At 44.4% G+C, this 21,063-nt stretch overlaps 1 protein-coding gene across 1 annotated transcript in view; it reads left to right on the top strand.

Annotated features, from left to right (window-relative positions):
• The window catches only part of MDN1 (midasin AAA ATPase 1), a 1,740,009-nt gene that overhangs the window by 1,486,692 nt on the left and 232,254 nt on the right, over nt 1-21,063 (top strand). The window contains exons 83-84 of the mRNA XM_069235499.1: nt 2,745-2,906; nt 18,384-18,521. Coding sequence (XP_069091600.1) covers nt 2,745-2,906; nt 18,384-18,521 — 300 coding nt within the window. The remainder of the gene's footprint in view (nt 1-2,744; nt 2,907-18,383; nt 18,522-21,063) is intronic.

Raw genomic sequence — 21,063 nt, 5'->3', positions numbered from 1 at the left:
TACAAATAATCCACCTACCAGGAGAGCGCAATACGGACCCAGACAAACTGAGCAGACAGGAAACAATTCACACGGGGGGGATAAAGCAAGAGTCTAGTGCGCACCAAGCATAGACCTGCCGCTACTCCAGGAAACACAAAATGAAAAAACTTCGCCTCCAGGTTTTCCCACGCTCCAGTCAAAAGGGAATACCTTGTCAATAATCTGGTCAGGGAAGTTTGTGTACACCTTTCCTCCAGTTCCTCTGATCCCAATGGTACTGGAAAGGCTAGACAGTCTGGGACAGGGCTCCTCCTCATAGCCCCACAATGGGCCAGACGGACCTGGTGCTTTGACCTAATGTAAATGTCCAAGAGTCAGATAATCACAATCAAACCAGAGCAAGACAAACTGACAGTGCTCAGCCTAGTGCCATGGTTCCTGAATACCCAGATTGTAAACACCTGCAGCTACTCCCTGGACGATGGAAACCCTAAGAGAAGCAAAAAAACAAAGCACATGAAAATGTTACACAGACAAATGGAAGAGATGCATCCATTGGTGTACAAACAGCAGGTGAATGTAAACAAGGAAACAGCAGGAGACAGTACTAATATACCTTACCCACTTGCTAAACAGAGAACATACACAACCATAAAGCAGTTACCGTTGCCTACAGTAGAGGTATATTAGGCAACAGCTTCTTCACATCGCCAGTGGCAAAGAGTTTCTTGGAAGGTTCTAAAAGACTTGCACTACCTAGGTAAGTTCAAACCCCGTAATGGAATCTAAATAGTGTACTAACACAGCTGATGACAGAACCTTTTTAACCCATGCACAAATCGGATCTAAGGTCACTTACCCTAAATAACATCTTTACACAGGGTCTTACAAAGGGTCAGCGAGCTACAAGCAAAGAAAATATAAGATACCATATCTAGAAATCCACAAAGGCAAGGTGGTCCTCCGAACCAGCTCACACTTCGTACCAAAAGTAGTAAGACAATTCCATGGCAACCAAAGTATATAGGTACCAGCTTTCTTCCAAGAACCAAAAACGCAAGCGGACAGAGCATCCATACTGTGGATGTGCGAACAGGCTTTATGTATTACTTTTAAGAAAAAAAGGAGTTTTGTAAGGGAATCAGCTATTTGTTTCCTTTGTCCGAGCAAGCAAGGGATCCCCAGTGGCCAAAGGAGCAATCGCAAGATGGACTGTAGGACTGTACAAACCTGCTACTCCAGAATGGAAAAAAACTTACCTGTGCGACCCAGAGCATACTCAACCAGAAAAAAGGTGCCATACTGGCTTCCTAGCAAACCTGCCCATTGATTAAAGCTGTGCATCAGCAACCTGGGCATCTCCACACACCTTCCCAAAACATTGTGTGGACATTCAGATGAGTAAAGAGGCACAGGTGGGACAGAAAGTACTACAACACTTGTTTGCTAACTCTTCCTCATTTAAACCCATCCAACCCAAAGAAGGGGATACCTCTATATAATCTAATGAACAGCATGTGAACCCAAAAAAAGGATTCATGCTTCAAAACAAAATAGTTACTTACCAGTAGAAGTTGTTTTCTGGTTTCACATGCTACTCAGCCACCTCCCCAGAAATGGGAACATCTAGCAACCTGGTGGGGAAGAGGGGAAAAGAAGGAAAAGGAGGAATGAAAAAAAGTATCTGAAGATGGCAACCTTGCACTAAAATATCTGTAACACTGTCTGACGTCACACAGAGGACAGGTTTACCACCAAATGGTGGTCAATGATGCCCACAAAGAAGAAAAAAGTAAAGACTTTTCCGGACACAACTATTAAATGGTGAAATAATGCAGAGCATGTGAATCCAGAAAATTCTTCAAGCTGCATAACTGCTTGTACTGGTAAGTAACCATTATGCTATTCTACATTTTTGACCAGTATTTCAATAATTTGGCTACATAAAGCTTCTGACAGCATGGTTAGTCGTGTTGTGTCTTGAGTTAGGTTGGCTTGAGCGGTCAAGTTTGTTTTATACTTTAGTTCACTGTTTCTATGAATAGGATTGTTCATTCTTCTGCTTAATGATGCAGGTTGGTTTTTTACTTAAAATCATGTTAATGAAGAAAATATTTAACATAAGGGCCCTATGGACAGAAAGGCAGGTTATCAACAGTGTGTGTGCAACTTCCGCACTGACTTTTTGTAGCCTGCTTTTTATTTTGTATCTAGTAAAAGTTTCTGCCTCAAATTTCCAGTTACAGAGTGACCTACGTAAGGGATATGAGTTCGGCTGTTCTGCTATTTGTGACCCCTACTCCCCTTTGTGACTTACTACAAACACAAAGATTGTGGCCTGCAAGGAACAGCAGACTACCATCCTTATCTATTAAGGAAACCCCAGGGGACCACTGCCTTCTCCCCCTGAAGTAGCCCAGCCTGAAGGGACAATTGCTCCTTTGCAAGTCAGTTGCCATCTTTTTTGAGATGCCTGTAACTGTTCACTGATTTGCGAATGTTATTGAAAAATATTGATACAACTCATTGCGGGATTCTGCCTCGTAATTGTGATTCAAAATGAGCCACAAAAGGCATTTAGGATATTTAAAGAAATACCTTTTTGTGGCCTTTCGCCCTTTGATTTTGCAGATTGTAAGGTTTGCATCAAGCTTTAGAACTTCTAACCTGACATTTGAAGCTACTTACCAAGATATTAGTCTTATTAAAAATATGCACATTTCAGTCACTGCTCTTGTAACACTTGTTTTGTTATCCTACAGATCTTAAACCAGTCTTGTGGCCTACTAGTGCGTTTAATACCCATGCTATCCACCTACTTGGATCTGCTCCTCTTTTACCTCACAGTTTCTTTGGGAACCCACAGAGGCACTGGGAAGTTGCTTACTGTCTTGGCTCATTTATTTACAGAGCTTGCACAGAAGGTAGGTATCTTTGGAAAACTAAGTCTAAAATTCACACATTTCTGTTTGTTTGAAAAGGAGGATGGTAAAAGAGCCAAACTCCCTGCTTGAATGTCTTGTGACCTAGGCTTGCTCAACCTCATATTGTTTTCTAAGTTTTGGAACATTCTCCACTGGGGGTATGTTGTAAGTTAATCGTTGTAAGAAGGAATATAACTTCAAACCTATTTCTGATGCTCATGTATAACAGCAGATTTATTTTGGAGGTTGTCCAGAAGTTAAGTAGCTCTGCTAAAGTTTGTTTAAAATTCACACATTTCTGTTAGTTTAAGAAAAGCGGTGGGCACCAAGCCCATCTTTCTGCTTATATGTATTGTGAGCTTCCCTAATTTCAGCAGTTTATCGTTTTCATTTTGTTTTGGAATCTTTAACCATTTGGGGTATGTAGTGAATTAATTGTAAGGAGAAACATTATTAAATGCCTATTTCTGATATCTACTTCAAACAGAAGATTTGTAACCACTTAAATTTCCCAGGCATTAGACCTAATCCGTAAACCCTTGCAATAGCCGTCTATGCCAGCTTGTGATGTAGTCAGTTTCTTTTGCGGCCCCCTCTTGCATCTGGACGTGAAAACACAACACTTACATCAGTTGCTCTTTTCCACAAAATTTGGTGTGGATCCTGAGCTCTTCTCCTTTGATGTGAATCCTATCTTCTATCAGTTCTTACAAATGTCTTTTGAATCAGATTTCTTTGGTATTTTGGTGGGATGTAGCCCCCGAAGATGACAGGCTTATAACCATGTTTCATGTGTCAAAAGTAGATGTTGGTCACAGTTCTGCTCCACGTCCTTCAGCTCTAAACATGACTCTAAATCTTAATATGAATGCTCCCTGACGCATCCCAAAGTCATCAGGGAGCAATAAGCTAAGCTTTATGTGCTAATCAAATAAGTAAGGCTATTGTTGATCGAGTTTGCAAGGCTGCTTCCGGTCACAATTTCAATTATGTCAAAGGCTAAGTCAAGGGACAAGTCAAAAAAGAAATATAGAAAAAATAAACAAGGCTTTTAAAAAATTAACAATTTATGATGCTTGTATTGTACTTTTATGGTATGTTTTTACTTACCGAAATAAAGTTAAATGATGATGATGATGATGAACAAGGCTTTTGGCGCTTAGATACTTCTGTTCTCGGGAGAGGTCCTGCAGCCGGCATTCCAGAAACCCAGTTTTGGCTTTACCTTCCGCTTTGGACCCAATGCATTAGAGCTGATGTGCCCTCGAGTTGATTAGGCCGTCTCAACTCTGCACCAAGTTTAAGGCCATGCTGCAGGTTTTTTAAAGAGTTCTTAACTTTTATTTGAAAATCTCAACCAGTTGCAAAACCTATATAGTCATCAGGTGGGTACGTCAAATAAGCATTCATGTCGTAGTTGGCCAGAGGTAAATATCACTATTAAATTCACAATGACGGAAGATCCACATTCATTCAGAAGCACAAGTATACAGCATATACTATGTGAGAAAACAGGGCTGATTGCAGAGGCCCCCTAACCTTTTGCCCCCATTTTCCACTTTTGGCTGGTGTTTTCCTGACTGATGGTGCCCTGGGTACTGCTAACCAGTCCAAGGGTCTGTGCTCTGTGTAAAATCAATATGCAAATTAGGCTAATTATAATTGGCTAAGTTAGCCTATCTATACGTCCCTAGTATACGGTAGGGCATGTAGGTTTAGGGACCACAGCATAGGTAGTGCACCCATAGGTGCACTTCTGAGGTGCCCACTGTCATTTTAAAGGCAGGCCTGCCTTGCTGGCTGCTTTTAACTTAGTTATATGCAAATTCGACTTTGGAATTAAAAGTAGTTCCAAAGTCTTAAACTGCCTTTTTTTTTTTTTTACATATGTCACCCCTAAGGTGTGCCCTATGTGCCCCTAGGGCTGGGTGCCATGTAACTATAAGCAGGGACCTTATAAAATAGTTTTATAAGCCCTAATGAGGTCAAAACAGCCACATTCGTTTTTCCCTCATTGTAGTAAATGGCCTTCATAGGCTAGAATGGGGAGACTTTATTTTAATTTTTAAAGTCCCCTTAAATGATGGATACCAAGTTTGGTATCAAATTAATTGTTAAAATAAATCCCACAACTTCAGTTGTTGGGTTTAATATAACTTGTTCAGGTAAACAGTTTTATACTTTACCTGAAAAATTGCCAATTTCAGCCCTGCATTGTTTTTGCTGCTGTGCTCTGATTGGCCAGCCTCTAGCAGCCTGGCCAGGCTGCCTTGATGCGGTATGAAGTGGCCTGGCTTCACACAAAGGAATGTGCCTGTGGGAGGGAATCTCCCCTCAGCAGGTGGTGAGGCAGGAAGGGGGAGGGCTGCCAAACTGGTCTTCAAAGGCAGAGAAGGACATTTGGAGCAACCAGCAACACCCCCACATCCTGCAACCCCAGACAACTAGGCGCCCCCTTGATGAGATCAGGAGAGGGGTGTGTTTATGATTTTTAGCCACACCAGTGGGTGGGCTCAGCCAGATGTAACCTCCAAAAATCAAATTCAGCCATGATGGATTTTTGGAGAATGTTGCCTCCTGGGATTGATTTTTGCCACACTTCCAAGGAAGTGGTCATCACAGGGGGAAGGACCCTGCACCTGATTGGAGAACCAGGACCCCCCTGCTTTTCACCCAGGCGCAAGGATAAAACTGGCAGACCTGCACCCACACCTCAGTTCCCTACCACATCCAACAAGGAAGAACTACAGAAGAAGAAGGACTGCCCTGCTGGACCCTTGGCCTGCACCTGGAACCTGCACTCAGAAGGACTGCACCAGCTGCACACATGGGCTTCACCACAAGAAGGACTTTGCTTGGCTTCAACTGGTTCAAGGAGGGACTCCCTGTTTGCTACAGGTGAAAAATTGCTAACCAGAGTCCCCTGCACCAACTCCTGAAGAAAGCGACCAGCTGACCACTGTCCAGTGGCCAAAAAGGAGTTTGCGCCAGGTGCATTCTGGGAGTTAGTCTGCACCCCCCAAGGACCATCTCAGACCTTCTGGACCCTTGGGGTGAGCTGTGGACCTCAAAAGAACCTTAGAAGGACATCTGGGAGAAGCCCCAGAAGTTTTGAGAACTTTTGAAAAAAAGCTCCATAGAGGGACCGACCCACCGCGGCAACTCTAGCCGGCTTGCCCCAACCACGACACCGCCTGATTTGCTGGTTCGTCCCGGTAAAGAAAATCTCAGAAAAAGAGACTAAGTCTAAAGGTAAAAAGTTGACCGGGACCTCCCAGCCAGCGTATCAGAGGAGGGCTCCAGGGACGTCAGATCAAGATCCAGGTTTACTCCGGTCGGAGGATTTTCACCTCCAAAAAACGAGTCTGAAGGTAAAAATCTCCACCGAGGATTCCTGCGACATGTATCCGGAGAAGGACTCTAGGAGGTCGGATTGGACTGGCAGGTTCGTCCCGCTGAAGAAAATCTTCGAAAAAGAGACTGTGTGAAGGTAAACTGTTAACCGAGGCCTCCCGCGGCCTGTAGCCAAGCAGGGCTCCATCGCGGTCGGCCTTAAACTTTGACTTTGCCCCGGTCGAGGTGCAACCAGATGACCCGATTGGCGCTTTTTGTTTCTAGGCGCTAAAAAAAATAATTCTTTAAAAATTCATATCTCCGGTTCCCCTAATCTGATTTTATTTGTTTTTGTGTCATTTTAAAGATAAAAATATAATCTATTTGTATAAATTGGTTTGGGATTTTTAAACTGTTTCCTGTGTTTTATTTAATTACTGTTTTGTGATATTTTAATGCTTTGCACTCTGTCTCCTAAGTTAAGCCTTGACGCTCGTTGCCAAGCTACCAAGGGTTGAGCTGGGTTTAATTTACTGAGACCTAACTGGACCTAAGTGGAGGTTAGTGGCCTATTGCTAAGTGTAGGTACCTACCTGCCCTTACCAATAACTCATTTTCCAACATACTACAATTATTTCGTGCTTCATCATCAGGGCTGTTCCTCCTCGGCCTGGCTCTACACTGCCCGACGGGCCTCTCAAAGGGGCTCTTTGCTTTAGATCTTTTGGATATATGCCAAAATTATACTGGAAAAAATATTATGCCACTATGTAGCGAAGTGAAAGGTTTGGAAAAAAAAAGTTACATCTTAAAACTGGCTATATGTACTATGGCTTTGTCTTTTAATGTGGTTACTAGTACCTATGCCAAGATTAAAATCAGAGGAGGAATTTACTGAAATTAATGTTCCAAACTTCTCCTTAGTGTATTCCTATGTGCCTAATTATAAGCACTGCAGTATGAAGGGCGACATGTTTCACACCTTATAAGTCCAAACAGATCTTGCAGCGTTTCATCAGAACCCAAAAACATATATAACCTAATCCTCACTGAAAAAGAGTCAGAGTGCCCCCACAGGGAGTGTCCCTATAAAATAATGTACCTCACACTAGCATTTGTAATTCCGTATGGGGTGAGTACAAGGAGCCTTCAGTTATCTGCAGTTTTGCTCATGCAATGGCTGCAGTCATAAAACCTACCTGGATGCCATGACCCTGACATCCTATTGAATTGGCTGGCTATCTCCCTGCTCCCCTATTTAGCCAGAGTGATTTAGAAGGCCACCACAAGCAACTCACAACCCACCTCCTTCACCATCTTCTAGACAGCCCTCAGTCAGAATTTAGATAAATCCTCAGAACTAAATCAGCATTCACCACAGTCGAACAACGTTCAAATCATCCTGGACCAAGAAGAATAGTGGCCCTAATCCTGCTTGACCTCCCTGCGTCCTTTGACATTGCCCCCCTCAACACCATCATCAGTCAGGTTGATCTTAGAAGCGCTCACAGGTCGAGGCCAAACACTTCTGGTGGATTCTGCAATTGAGCCCTGAGCCTAGCCTGAAAAGTCACCACTTTTTGCATCCAGGTCACACAGCCAGCACCTCTCAACCGGTATTAGCTCCCTTAGTGCCCAGCAAGCCCCCTTCCAACGTTAGCTCCGAATGAACTACTGACTCCTAGGTTGGACTCAAATGAAGTCACAACAGTCCTGCAGCCCAAAGGTGCCTGATATCTGGTAGAAAATGTTTATCCATTCCTCCACACTGAAGATCCTGACCAGAGCATGTCTTTACTTACCTATACTTACTGAGAAAGAATAGCAGCGAACAACTGTGCCTAGCATACACTCAGGAAGTAGTATAACTGTTAGAGGTTAGGATTCAACATCAGTGACAAAAAGTTCCATCTTAATCCCCAGCAGGTTCAGTTATTTTTAGGGTCTGTTCTAAATGCGACTACTGAAAAAGTCTTCCTCCATCTAAGAGGTGGTGATGGAATTTTAAAAACTGCTTACTCTTTTCCAGAGACAAAGGCCTTGCGTGGTGAAGACCATAATGAGATTGTTGGGAATGATGGCTTCATCCATTTGCAATAGTACTGCATGCAAAGCTGCCCATGCACCATTTGCAAGAGTGTTTATTGAGGGCACTGGGCACAAGCAGCAGATCACTGGACTCGCTGCTGTGGAAGCCTTTTCTAGAACCACTCCTTAGGTGACCCCGAGGACGCTTCACTTATGTTGGGGAGCACATCTTAGCTTAGTGTTCATGGTACCTGGATGCCATCATAATAGTTAACATATCAGCTACCTAGAGCTCCTGGCAGTCAGTCTAGCTGTTGTGGGTTTTTTAACAGACTCAAGACAAAATAGTCCTCAGAAAAGCAGACAACATGACCGCAATGTATTACCTTCAGAAACAGGGGGGCGCTGTCTCACCCTCAGTTGTCCACTAGCCCAGTACATTTGGTATTGGGCTATTTTTCATCAAATTTAGCTTCTTGCAGAAAATCTGCTGGGAATGGACACCTTGCGGACCTGCTAGCCAGGATGCTTTTAATGTCCACATGTAGAAGATGACTGCCTTATTAGTCCCCCCAAAAGTACGTTAATCAATGGGACTCTTCCACCAACAATCTGTTCTCCACCATTCAAAACAACAAAACTTCTCCGGCTACTCACAGTCCTATGCCAATGCACTCTGGAGGAACTGGTGAGGGGTATTTTCTCAAGTTTTTTCTCTTTTTCTCCTGATCCCATACTTTGTGTGGAAAATGAAGCAAGTGCCAGTGACCTTCATCCTAATAGCAACAAAATGTGTTAGAGAACGCCTGTTTCTAGAGGTTTCTGTACATTCACTTAAAAATTGCCTCTGAAGCTGGAACTTCTGACTCAGCATCAGGGTCAGCTCAGACCCTCAGGCCGCAGAGGCCTGAATCTATCTAAGTGCCACCTTAGATCTATTTGTGTTTTTTTTTAAACTTCTGAAGTATTGTATGCAGTTCCTGCATGATGAATATAAAACACATGCATGCCTGTTATGCAGCTAAGTAGAAACGATTTGTCCACTACTTCCTCGAAGTGTCTGTGTAGGACATAATTTACTACTTGTTACAGTTTAAAAAAAAAAAAAAAACAGCTTATTTGCATAAACGTATATTTAGCTACACCCAGCTATGGTAGACTATATTCAAAAGAGAGAGCATTTGTCATTTTTTAAGATTACTCTTTATCAAGCACCTTTAAGTAACTGGGAAGGTCGCCAATTTTTTCCCCATTAACCTTAATGCTGCTAAAGGACTAAAATCCAAATTTCATTAGTGTTTGATCTAAGAAAGGTTAGTGACTTGCATCAAATGCTTTTTCAGCGTCTGTGGAGAGGAAGACATGGGGGTGCGTTCGTATCTGAATAGTACTTGACCAATTGTGTGTACGTTGCAAGTTGTGGAGCTGGTGGGCATATATCTGGACTGGTCCCAGTGTATTAGGGAGGGGATTACCTTTAACTAACAGTCGGGTAGCCAGAACAGTGGCCATCAATTTGGTCTCCACATTGAGCAGGGAGATTGGGCGATATGATCTGCATAGTTCTCTACGTTTCCCCTCTTTTGGGAGGACTACAGTAGTGGCCCTTCGAACGTCCGGGGGAAGTTCTTACACATGTCTGGCCTCTAGAAATAGGTTCAAGAGGTGGGGCCCGAGTATTTTTGCATCTCTCTTATACAGTTCTGTGGGTATCCTGTTGGGACAAGGGGTATTGCCTAGTCGGAGCGTTGATATTGCGGCCTGTGCTTCGGACAGTATTAGCTTTTCCTCCAACAGATCACAGGTATCTGTATCCAATACTGGGGTAGGAATTGCAGCAAGATAGTGACTTATGATCTGTACATCATGAAGTGTTCTAGCCTTCTAGAATTCCTCATAATTAAGAGCGAATTCCTGCACCATAAGGGTGTCAGTGCCGCAGGCTTCCTTGTTCAGCCATGCCAGTAGTTTACCAGCCCGGTCCCCTGCCTCATAAAGACAGTGCACTGTGGCCATCATCTGTTTTTGGTCCTTTACTCTTGCTGGGTTTCTACACTCTGCTTGTAGGGGTGCAATCTGTCAGGTCCTCAGGGGGTCTGTCTCCATTCCTGGGGGCCCTTCTAGTTGAAGTATTTGATTTTCTATCTCCTCGAGATTTGCTACCTCTTTTTTTCTTTTTGTATGGAGTCCTTTTCTAGGCCCTATTCCGCAGTACCATTGTATATGCTTCCCATAGTGTAATTTTAGAGTCTACAGTCTCTTCATTTTCCTTGAAGTAAATGTTCATGTCCATTTTGAGTCCACATGCGATATCTGTCTTTCAGTTCCCTATCTGGAACAACAGTGGGGAGTGGTCGAACAGCCCGCTGGCCAAATAGCCCTCAGTGAACCTCTGAATTCTCCCTTGGTTATGTATATGTAATCACTCTCCAATACACTTTGTGGGCCCCTGAAAAGTAAGAATATTTCTTCTCAGTTTGGTGTTTGCTCTGCCAGACGTCCACCAACCCCAACCTATGTAAAACTGTTCTAAAGCATGTTTCTGCGGGCCGCTGTCTGCAGTTTTGAGCGGTCTAGCCCGGGGGTTATTAAATCGTTGAATTCCCAAGCCACTATGTGTAATGCGGAGGCCAACTCCAGAACGATTTCCGTCACTTTAGCCAGCGTGGATGCTTGGAGTCTTGGAGGGGCATATACTCATTAAGGTCTTCTCGGACCGTCCCCTATATCCAAGCACTCTCACATACCTATCTCTAGGGTCTATCCAGGTCGAGTTACTCGGAAGGGGAGATTCTTCTTGAATAATATGGTGACCTCTCTGCCCCTCCCTCCCCCACCCCTGCCCCCCTTGGAGAATTCAACATGAGCGAGGGTGATGTATGATATGCCCCTTGCTCCAAGAATTGGCAGTATAATCCCTGTAGGTGAATTTCCTGCAGGAAAACTATATCAGTCTGCATCAGTTTGATAACTTATACCACTAATCCCCTTTTGAATTTATTACCCAGGCCATTGACATTCCAAGTCAACAGTGAGAGTGGTTGGTCTTCTATTATGTTAGGCAGCACCAACTAAAGAGGGTTGATATATGTGCCTCCACCTGCCTGTGTGCACCCTCCAGTAAATAATCGTGCTTGTATTCCTTGAAAGCAAAACCCTCCCAACAAGGTGTAGTTGAATTTATTAAACTTCCCTTCTCACAACTGTCCCCCCACCCCTCAAAAATTCCCCCCTCACCTTGAACCACAATTCCCATATCAAGGTCCGCATGGAGAGAATATGAAAAGTCTGTAGCCCTCCAGCCAACAGTTATTTACAGTTTCCCAATTATAAGAACAAAATTAGGTAACTAAATGCCTTAACAGGAAAGGACTGAGAGAGGCAGGAAGAAACAACCAGTCAAAGTTCCATCACTTGATGTTCCCTTCTAACTCTGCTTAGGGGTGGCATAGGGGCTCCCATCTTCCCCCTTAACTTTAGTTTAAGTTCAGTTTCACTAGTCAGCTGCTTTACCCAAGTTTTCCTTCAGTGCCAACTCTCACTGTGTGTGGGGGGAGGGGTGTTGCATCTGCATGCTCTTGTTCAATGAGTGTGATCTCCTGAACCCAGAGGAAGAGGGTCTTCTGACTGTCTGGAACGGTCTCTCGTCATGTGGTCCAAGGCACTTTATGTTTACCTGTGGTGTGCTTGGACTTTTTAGCGAGCAAGATGATATCCCCACAGTATCTGAGGATAGTGTCATGTAGTCTCTCTGTTCCTGGCACTGACACGGGGTAGCTCTTTGCCTGTGGTCGTCCTTTCGATTACTCCTCCTCTGTTCTGGTCCTAGCTTCTTGGGACTTGCACCTTCTGAAAAGGGGTCTCCCACCATAATTTTGGTATTCTCAAAGCGAATCTCCTCCAGGCAATGGATTTCTCTGAAAATCATTTTTCTGTCCATAAATTGCCACTGTATATCCCTGCAGCTTTTGAATTAGGCCCACCATGCAATCACAGTTCCTCTGGGTGGGGGGAACCTCAAGGCCGACACCCAGATCAAACTGGTAGTCCTGGGCCTATTGACGCACTGATGTCGCCCGGCACTGGATCTCATATGGGGGTGGGGGGCACATGCTTCCCTGGTGTCCAGATATCATTGGGGCAAGGAAAGTGTCCACCATGGTATATTCAGGGTTCTCAGATGATAGTTCTTCACCCTCCCCCCCCCCCCCCCCCCCCATTCCCTACTCTCATTCCCCAACTTGAATCTATGTGTGGAGGGAGGCTGTGTGTTGCTTCTCCGTCTTTCCACCACAAAATTGACTCTCCTGCCTCACGGGCCTTTCCCTCTGCTCTGTTCCGTTCTCCCCTGTTCTTTGAGGGGGGAAGCAGTACACTAAGTCCCCCCCATCCTGCCACCCTCAACTCTTAGATGGCCAATGGCTGCGGGATTTCACCTGAAGCTGCTGTCGGCCACTGATCTCGCCCCGGTCTCCCGGCCTCTCCTGCACTGAGGCAGGTGCTGTTTCCGTCTACTCCAGGAGAGTGCCCATAGAACAGCATCCATAGTAGCGGCACCCAGGAAAGCTTCCCTCAGGGCCTGGTCAGTGCTTGAGGCTGCACCGGCATGATGGGGTCTCGGGTTGTGACCGGTTCTGTCTATTTGGTGGCCCGGGCCGCTACCCTCCTCTCGTGTCCTTCACCCCTGCCCTTCTGCTGTCCTGGAGCGCCGATCTCGGATTTCCAAATAGTCGAGGCGCCCGAATTGCGCAATCCTCGGTTCCCCCTTGCGCGAGGGTGCAGTATGGCTTCAAAATTTATGGCAGCTTTGGTGATAGGTAGTTTTTTGATGTGATCATGGGGTGATTCACTGCGGAGATGGATTGAGGAGGGTTTGTCATTTTAGCCCCTCAGGCCACGCCCCACATAATTCCAACATATTTAATACCAAACATTCCTATATTTGGAGAAGCCATTATTTATTTGGACATTTGTGTTTACCAGTGTCTACTGTAGGAAAGCTCCCCCTTTTTCGCATGGTTACCCCCATTTTTTGCCTGATGTCGGTGTGCTTAGACTGTTTTCACTGGGATCCTGCTAACCAGGACCCCAGTGGTTGTACTCTCTCATCTAAATTTAGTTGCTTTGTCTGGTGTACCCCTGTAAGTCCCTAGTAAATGGTACTTGGGTACCCAGGGCATTGGTACACCAGGGGTCCCCCATGATCTGCAGCATGTATTATGACACCCCATGGTAGCCCATGTAAACTGTCTTTGCAGGCCTGTCATTTGTAGCCTGTGTGAAAAGATGAATGCACCGTTTCACTACAGATCACTACACCAGGTCACTATAAGTCACCTCTATGGTAGGCCCTTTCAGCCCAAAGGTCAGGGTGCAGGTCCCGGTCTGTGTGGGCACCCCTGCATGAGCAGAGGTTCCCCTTTCAAACTCCAGTTCCAATTCCCTGGACTTCGTAATTGCGGGGAAGCCCTTTTAGCTATGCACTGGCCACTGGTCTGTGGTCCAGCTAAATAATGGTCAGAGCATATCCCTGGTGGTTAAACATCTGGCGGGCTCTCTGGTCACCAGAGAGGACGAGCTCAGCCTTCAATGCTGGTCGATCACAAATGGTGTCTCCATCCAGAGGTTCGCAAGGTATATTTCAGAAGTGGTGAGAACCTTGGTTAAATCTGTTTGCCTCCCAGGCATGGCCCGCCCTTTATGGCGGAGGGGCCACCCCCCAACACCTTTTGCCCCTCATGAAGAGTGTCTGTCAGGCTGAACAAAGGTCAGCCTGACAGACACTCTTTATTTTCAGCTCAGACAGTCAGGAGTGAGACATGCATGATTTGCACAAACTCCTGGCTTCCTAAGCTGAACTTTGCTGGGCTGAGGAGGTCACAGCTTCTATGGGCGTGACCTCCTCAGCTCAGCAAAGGTGCCTCGAGGCCCTCCCCTGAGTGACGAGGAAAGCGTCACTCATTGACTTCTACCTTGGCGCTTCCTGTTTAAGCCCTGAAGCGCCCAGGGTGAGTGTCAATCAGTGACACTTCCTCACAGAGTGGGGTGGGGTCAGCAGTCTCACTGACCCCCATCCCACTCTGTGACGAGGCTGGGACTGCTGCCTTCCCTCATTGGCTGACTTAAGGTCAGCCAATGACGGAAAGCAGCAGGCCCAACCCTCCTAGGACTTCGAGTCTGAAGGTAAGTGTGTGTTTGTGTGTGATGTTTTAAAATTGTTTGGTGCGTGTGTGCATGTTTGAATGTTTTGAGTGCTGTTAATGGATGTGCGTGCGTTTGTGTGTATGGAAGAATGAGTGTGTGAGATGTTTTAAAATTAATGTTTAGTGCGTGCGAGCATGTTTGAATGTTATGAGTGTGCTTGCGTGCGTGCGTTTCTGTGTGTGTGTTAAAGAATAAGTGTGTGTGTGTGCGCGCGCTTCCTGCCCGCCCCCCTCTCTCCTAAAGCTGCCGGCCACCACTGTTGCCTCCGCAGACAACCTACAATGTCAGCTGTTTTACGCGCTAGAGTTTCCAAGGCAGCGCTCCCTTGGTGAAGTTTTTTGTCGATTGGCGCTCCAGCATTTCCGCCAATATCATTCTGCCCACAGTTCTCAAGAAGATAAAAAAAATGACCAGGCCCAAGTCATTCTTGTGGCTCTGAACTGGGCACAAAAGAGTCTGATATCCCGAGCTATTGAACATTGCCATGGATCTTCTGATCAGACTGCTCCTTTGGAAAAATCTTCTGTCACAGCAGCAGGGGATGGTTCTCAACTAGAACCTGTTCAGTCTCTGCCTTCTTGCGTGGAGATTGAGCGGCGGCAGTTGAGAGCATTTGACCTTCTGTCCAAAGTCTGTAATGTTATCTTGCCACTCAGGTTCCCCTCCATCAAAATGCTATATGCCTTTCATTGGAACAGATTTGTGGTATGGTGTGCATACAAGTCTGTTGACACCCCCTTTCTGCCCCTCTTTCTGAGGTTCTTTTGATCTTCTCTGTCCCCGCAGGGCTCTGCTCTGGGCACCCTCAAGGGTTGTCTGCCATTTCAGCTTTCCTCAGAGTGCCTCCCAAACTTCCTTTTTTCAATCTCCTGGTGCTGGAAGATTAGTTCTAAAGGGTCCTACCCATCTGTTTACTCTTTCTCCATTAATATTGCCCCAATGGGATTTTAACTTATTTCTTACTTTTCTGATGTGTGCTCCTTTCAAGCCACTTCACAACTGCCCACATCGGCTTTTTACGCTGCCCACAGAGTGAGTGAGCTGCAGGCTCTTTCCTCAAAACCACCTTTCATCTCCATCCAACCTGACAAGGCAGTGCTTTGAACTAGGGCTTCCTTTCTACCTAAAGTGGTCACGCCCTTTTATGTAGGTCAGTCCATCACTTTTCCTACTTTTTAAGCCCCCACACACACACATCCTTCTAAGGAAGAGGAGAGACTCCACCGCATGGACTCAAAAAGATCGTTTGCATTCTATCATGATCGTACCAAAGACTTCCGGGTGGATGATCAACTCTTTGTGGGTTATGTGTGTGAAAAGAAAGGTCTGGCAGTGCAGAAGAGAACCATCGCTAGATGGGTTGTTCTCCTCATTAAAATGGGTAAAATGCAACCCCTTGGGGTTTGCCTGCTCCCTCTAACACAGCAACAGCTGCAACCACTGCATTAGCATGCAGAGTTCCAGTCCTGGACATCTGCCAAGCAGAAACATGGGCGTCCTTGCACATGTTTATCAAACATTACAGCTTGGACATTCGGGTCCAAAGGGACAAGTACTTTGCCTGTTAAGTCCTGCATGACTTCCTAGAATGATCTTGCTTCACAGACCATCCTATTGGGATTGTGTTGCTTGGGTATCTTTTCTAAGGTAGGGAATCTGCAACTAGAAGTCTCTATCAGATGAACAAGTTACTTAGCTTTGGGAACACGTTATCTGGTGGAGACATATTCTAGTTGCTGACCCACCCATCCTTCCCGTCCTGCGAACTAATTTCTAGGGGTGTTACTTCTTTTTCAGGGCCATAGTTCTTGGGCACCAAGGTCAGTCTCCTTCATGGTTCTGCACTTCTGGCATGGGAAGTCATAAAAAGAAACTGATGTCAGCACGCCAGGGTGGCGCCTATATAAGACCTGGAAAGTCATATCAGGTAACCACAACGCCAACAATGGACAAGGAGTCGACGGATGCCATCTGACGATGCACAGGGGTACTGCTTGAAGAAAAATCTCCGGATACAGTCTGATGCCTGTGGGAAATTCTAAGGTAAGGAATCTGCAACTAGAATACGTCTCTACCAGATAATTCATCACCGTAGGTAAGTAACTTGTTCTTCCGGCACTGCCTATGCAACCTCCCTACACCACATGTTTTTTTCCTGGAAGATGGTACTGAGGACTTGAGCGTCCCTTTTGCCTAAAGTTGTGACTTTCCTGTATGTTGGGCAATATATCACCATACCAGCGTTCAACCCGAAAAAGCCTTTAACATTATAGGGACACCGTGTGAATGATAAAATATTTGGATGGTTCTTTGGGGCAAAAAATGCTGTGCTAAAGAGGAGGCTGTTGAGGTGTATAGTCAACCACATTAAGATCTGCTACACAATGGGTAAGAAGCGGTCACCAAAAGCTCATTCCAACAAGGTAGAAGGCTGTGACCATTTTATTGGCCCACGGATTACCTATCCTTGACATTTGCCAGGCTGTGCCGTTGGTGTCAGTGAATACGTTTACGGATCACTCCTGCCTTCACAGCCAGGTCTGGCGAAATATTTCACTCGCTTGGCCTTGCAAGATGTTTGATCTGAGACCACTCCACAGACCCCTCCACCTTTGGAGATACTGCTTAGGTATCTGTTCCAAGATGAGTAATCTATGTTTAAGTATACCCATCAGAAGAGCAAGTTAATTATATTTGGTAATGTTTGTTTTGGTGGATATTCTAACTGTAGATTGCTCATTGCCCTCCCACCTCCTTCTTTGGAGTGGCCTCTTTTTCACATATAAAAAGATACCAAGTTATTAATCTGCACACTGGTACCTCCAGTTGTTCACTCGCTGTGTCGGAGATCATGGAGAGAAAGAAGTAAGAAACAGATGTCTGTGTGCAGGGGTGGCGCTTCCATGCGGCTTTGTAACTTCCAGGGCAGTATGGAGTCAGTGTGGAGCTGCACGGCACCACCTAGCAGCTTATGGGACCATTGCTGATGAAAGTCTTTCAGATCCTGTCTAACACCTTGGAAGTATCCTCATGTAAAGAATCTGCAGTTAGATAAAATATCCGCCAAGAAAAGGCATTACTACATGTGAGTAACTTTTTCTTCTAGTCATTTGTGCTCTGCATCTGAGATTGTGAAAAAGAGGACGTGAAAAATGGCACAGTAAGAGAAAACTGGTAGTAGGATGCAGGGTTGGCACTTAATGAAGCACCGTATAGTCATGTCCAGGTGCAAGACAGAGTTGTTTAACCACCTGCCAGCATACAGGAGCTTTTGCAAATGTATCTTGGTTCAATCTGGTGCCTGGGAGATTCACAAGACAAGGAATCTGTGATGACAGTGTCCACTGACAAATGGAGTTTTCAAAGATAATCACCTTATCATGTACACACGACCCTCTCTTAATCCCTACGACGACAGTGCAATTCGGCAGCTGCACCTCTACCTCTACAACAGCCGTAAAAGAAATGTGAGTGAGGTTCACATGTGTATAGGTTGTAGGATACATTCGGGCACGCCTTTGTTTTACTGCAAAATAACCTTGACACTGTTCTGTACCCATCTGCCGTGTGCTCTGTTGCCCACAGTGATGGGAAGGAGCTTGGGAGCACAAAATAGGATTTGCTTCAAAGATGAATACATTTCTACTTGGTTCCTTGAATGCACCAGGATAGTAGGTTATGGGGCTGCTTCAAACTTCTCAAATGTTGGAGTATAATACTGTACTTATCGTTAGCTAGGTTTTGATGGCAATAAGTCATACATGCAGTGATTTCCACTAGGGCAATCCCTGGCCAGACATCGTAACTGGGAAGTCATAGGTAGCCAACTTGTGATTTGTTCAGCAAATATTGTCCTACAAACGTTCTGCTTTTACTCGTTCTACTATTTATTTTAACATTGTCATTTGGTAGGGATTTTGTCTTCCAAAAGAACTAATGGAGGAGGAAGCAGGAAATGGGGCAACTGAGTTTCATGACTATGAAGGAGGTGGAATTGGAGAAGGAGAAGGAAAGAAAGATGTGAGCGACAAAATTGAAAATGAAGAACAGGTATGCATCTTTCCTCTGTATTCCTCAAGTAAAAATCTTATAGTAGCCCACATAGTATGAACAGATGACTATATATTATATGGTGATGTAGTTTATTTTTTTGTGAATCTGTTTTTAATGGTGGTGTATTGTTTTTGTGCTTTATGTTCTGATTTGCTAATGTTTCACTCAAGCCCTGGGTAGTACATGTAGGTGCATTTCAATTTGTAGTGTGAATTCCAAATTATAGCTCAAGGAATCGGGTAGAAGAGATGGGCACAATAGTTCAGAAAGTGAGTAGACTTTTAGGTTCAAATTGTTCAAATAGTTATTTACGCCATTTTTGTTTTAGTTTGATAAGACATAGTGATCAAATAAGATTCAGAACATAGTGTTCCTCTCCATCTTATTCTCCTAGTAACCTTGATGGTTTTTAAAGATACCCTGTATTACCTCACTTGTCTTCACAGCATAGAGCAGCTTCTCAATATCAATAAATATAATATCTTCTTGTCAGGTGATGCATATGCTTTCCACAGCATTTTTTTTTGTAACTCTATGCTCCTTATTCTTGGCACGTTGCAGAATGCTGCAGTGCCTTTTTAAATAATATATTATTGCAACCTTGACAAGCTTAGATACATTGGGAGTTGATTCCAGGGATGTGAAGGGGGAAAACGTGTATGATCTACAGCTGTGGGTTTTGTGATGCACATTTTCCCCTTTGAGCAACTCTTGTGTTTTCAAACCTTGAGAGGTATATCTATCAGTATCACAGTCATTGAGAAGAAGAATTATTTTTGTCACTGTTTGCAGTCTTTTTCTTTTAAGTACAAATGTGCAATTCAAAGGAATCTAATCTGGCATTTAACTGTGCTGTTACGATGGTAGCTGCATAGTTTTCATGACTGGTGACCAATTTATGGAAGTACAAATATATTGAGACAAAATCTGTCTGACTACAAAGAGAATCCAGGGTCTTAATATTAGTGAGCAAAGGATTTGAAAGAATTCCAAATAATAGTCTTCTTCTAGTTGAATTTTTCAGGCAGGCAGTGGGAGACTTGACAGGTAATTGTATATTGGGAAGTCAGGATGCCACCCTCAGTAATGTCTTTGAAATCCCAGCCACAATCGACCACCACAGAGTAGTCTAGTTCTAACTCTTCCTAAGTCCACTGATAAAAGAAAGGGTTTCTGATTGATTAATAATTGATTTATCAAGATAACCAATGACTTCCTCGATGAGAATGCCTGTTCTACCCTACTTGACAAGCTTCAGGATCAAGAAACACCAAAATCATGCAGTTGTCACTTTTCATATGTTAGGCTGTGAATTGTCGTGAGGATGTAAAAAACTATCCAAGCTCACCCCTCCTGTTGGCAACAAGCAATCAGATGGAGGGATGGGACATGTAGATATCAGCAGCTGTGCACATGTTCTAATACCAGCCTTATACATTGCTCCACCAGAGGTTTCTTTTTATAATTGGAGCTTCTGGTATAGCCATCTTGAATAACACTTTGCTATGTTGCTTGGTGTTAAAAAGCAATGTTCATGCTTGCCCTCTAGTCTTGTAGATGAAAAAATAATTTTTAAAATATATGAAGTAAAAAACTAAGCCAAGAGACTAAATCGGGTAAAAGGTTGACAACTTTTGTCACATGAGAAAGGTAGCAATTTCCTGCTGACCCCTAATGTGGTCTTTGACGGGCTGGAGTTCTATATGCAAGAGAAAGCTGTTGAACTATTGCACAGCGACCATTTCTTCTTTTTACTTGGTGCTGCATAGGAAAATTGACATGTTAACTGACTGGTGCGGGTAGATTCTAAGGTAAGGATTCTGCAACTACATGTCTCTATCAGATGGACAAACTACTTACCTTCGGTAACATCTTATCTGGTAGAGACAATACCTAGTTGCAGATTCCTTACCACTCTGCGAACTGATTTCGGTGGAGAGGGACTCCCTTCCAGGGCCCTAGTTTTGTCACACCAGTGGTCAGTGTTCTTCATGGCTCTGCATTTCTGGTATGAAAAGCTGTGGAAAGAAACTGATGTCAGCTCATGGGGTGGAGCATATATATGATCTGCAACATCCTATCCGGTGCTGACAGCGGAGCTAATTGACATCACCTAAAGGCGCACAGGGGTACTGCTCGAGAAAAATCTATGGATCCAGACTGATGCTTGGGGAAATGCTAATGCAGGGAATCTGCAACTAGATATTGTATCTACTAGATAAGGCTTACCGAAGGTAAGTTGTGCTTTTATGCCATAGTTGGACTCAAGTACTTTAATCTTAGCTTGCTGAGGTTATGTGAAGACTTAACAAATTGCATGTAATCAAGCCGATTGTTTTAAAAATTGTCAGGGCCAACTCAGCCAGTCATCCTTCAAGTGTGTTTTACCTGTGAAATGCATATTTTATTACAAAATGGGCATGAAGATTTAGAGTATTAAAATGAGGTAGGGAAGTAGCTCAAACTAATTCTAATTTCTAGGTGAAGGATGGTCTAGGGATGGGTACAAAGTGAGTGATAGGTTGTAATTGTGTTTTAG

This window comes from Pleurodeles waltl, chromosome 5 (genome assembly GCF_031143425.1).
Source record: "Pleurodeles waltl isolate 20211129_DDA chromosome 5, aPleWal1.hap1.20221129, whole genome shotgun sequence".
Classification (NCBI taxonomy): Eukaryota; Metazoa; Chordata; class Amphibia; order Caudata; family Salamandridae; genus Pleurodeles; species Pleurodeles waltl.
This window is presented reverse-complemented; position numbering and strand designations above follow the sequence as displayed.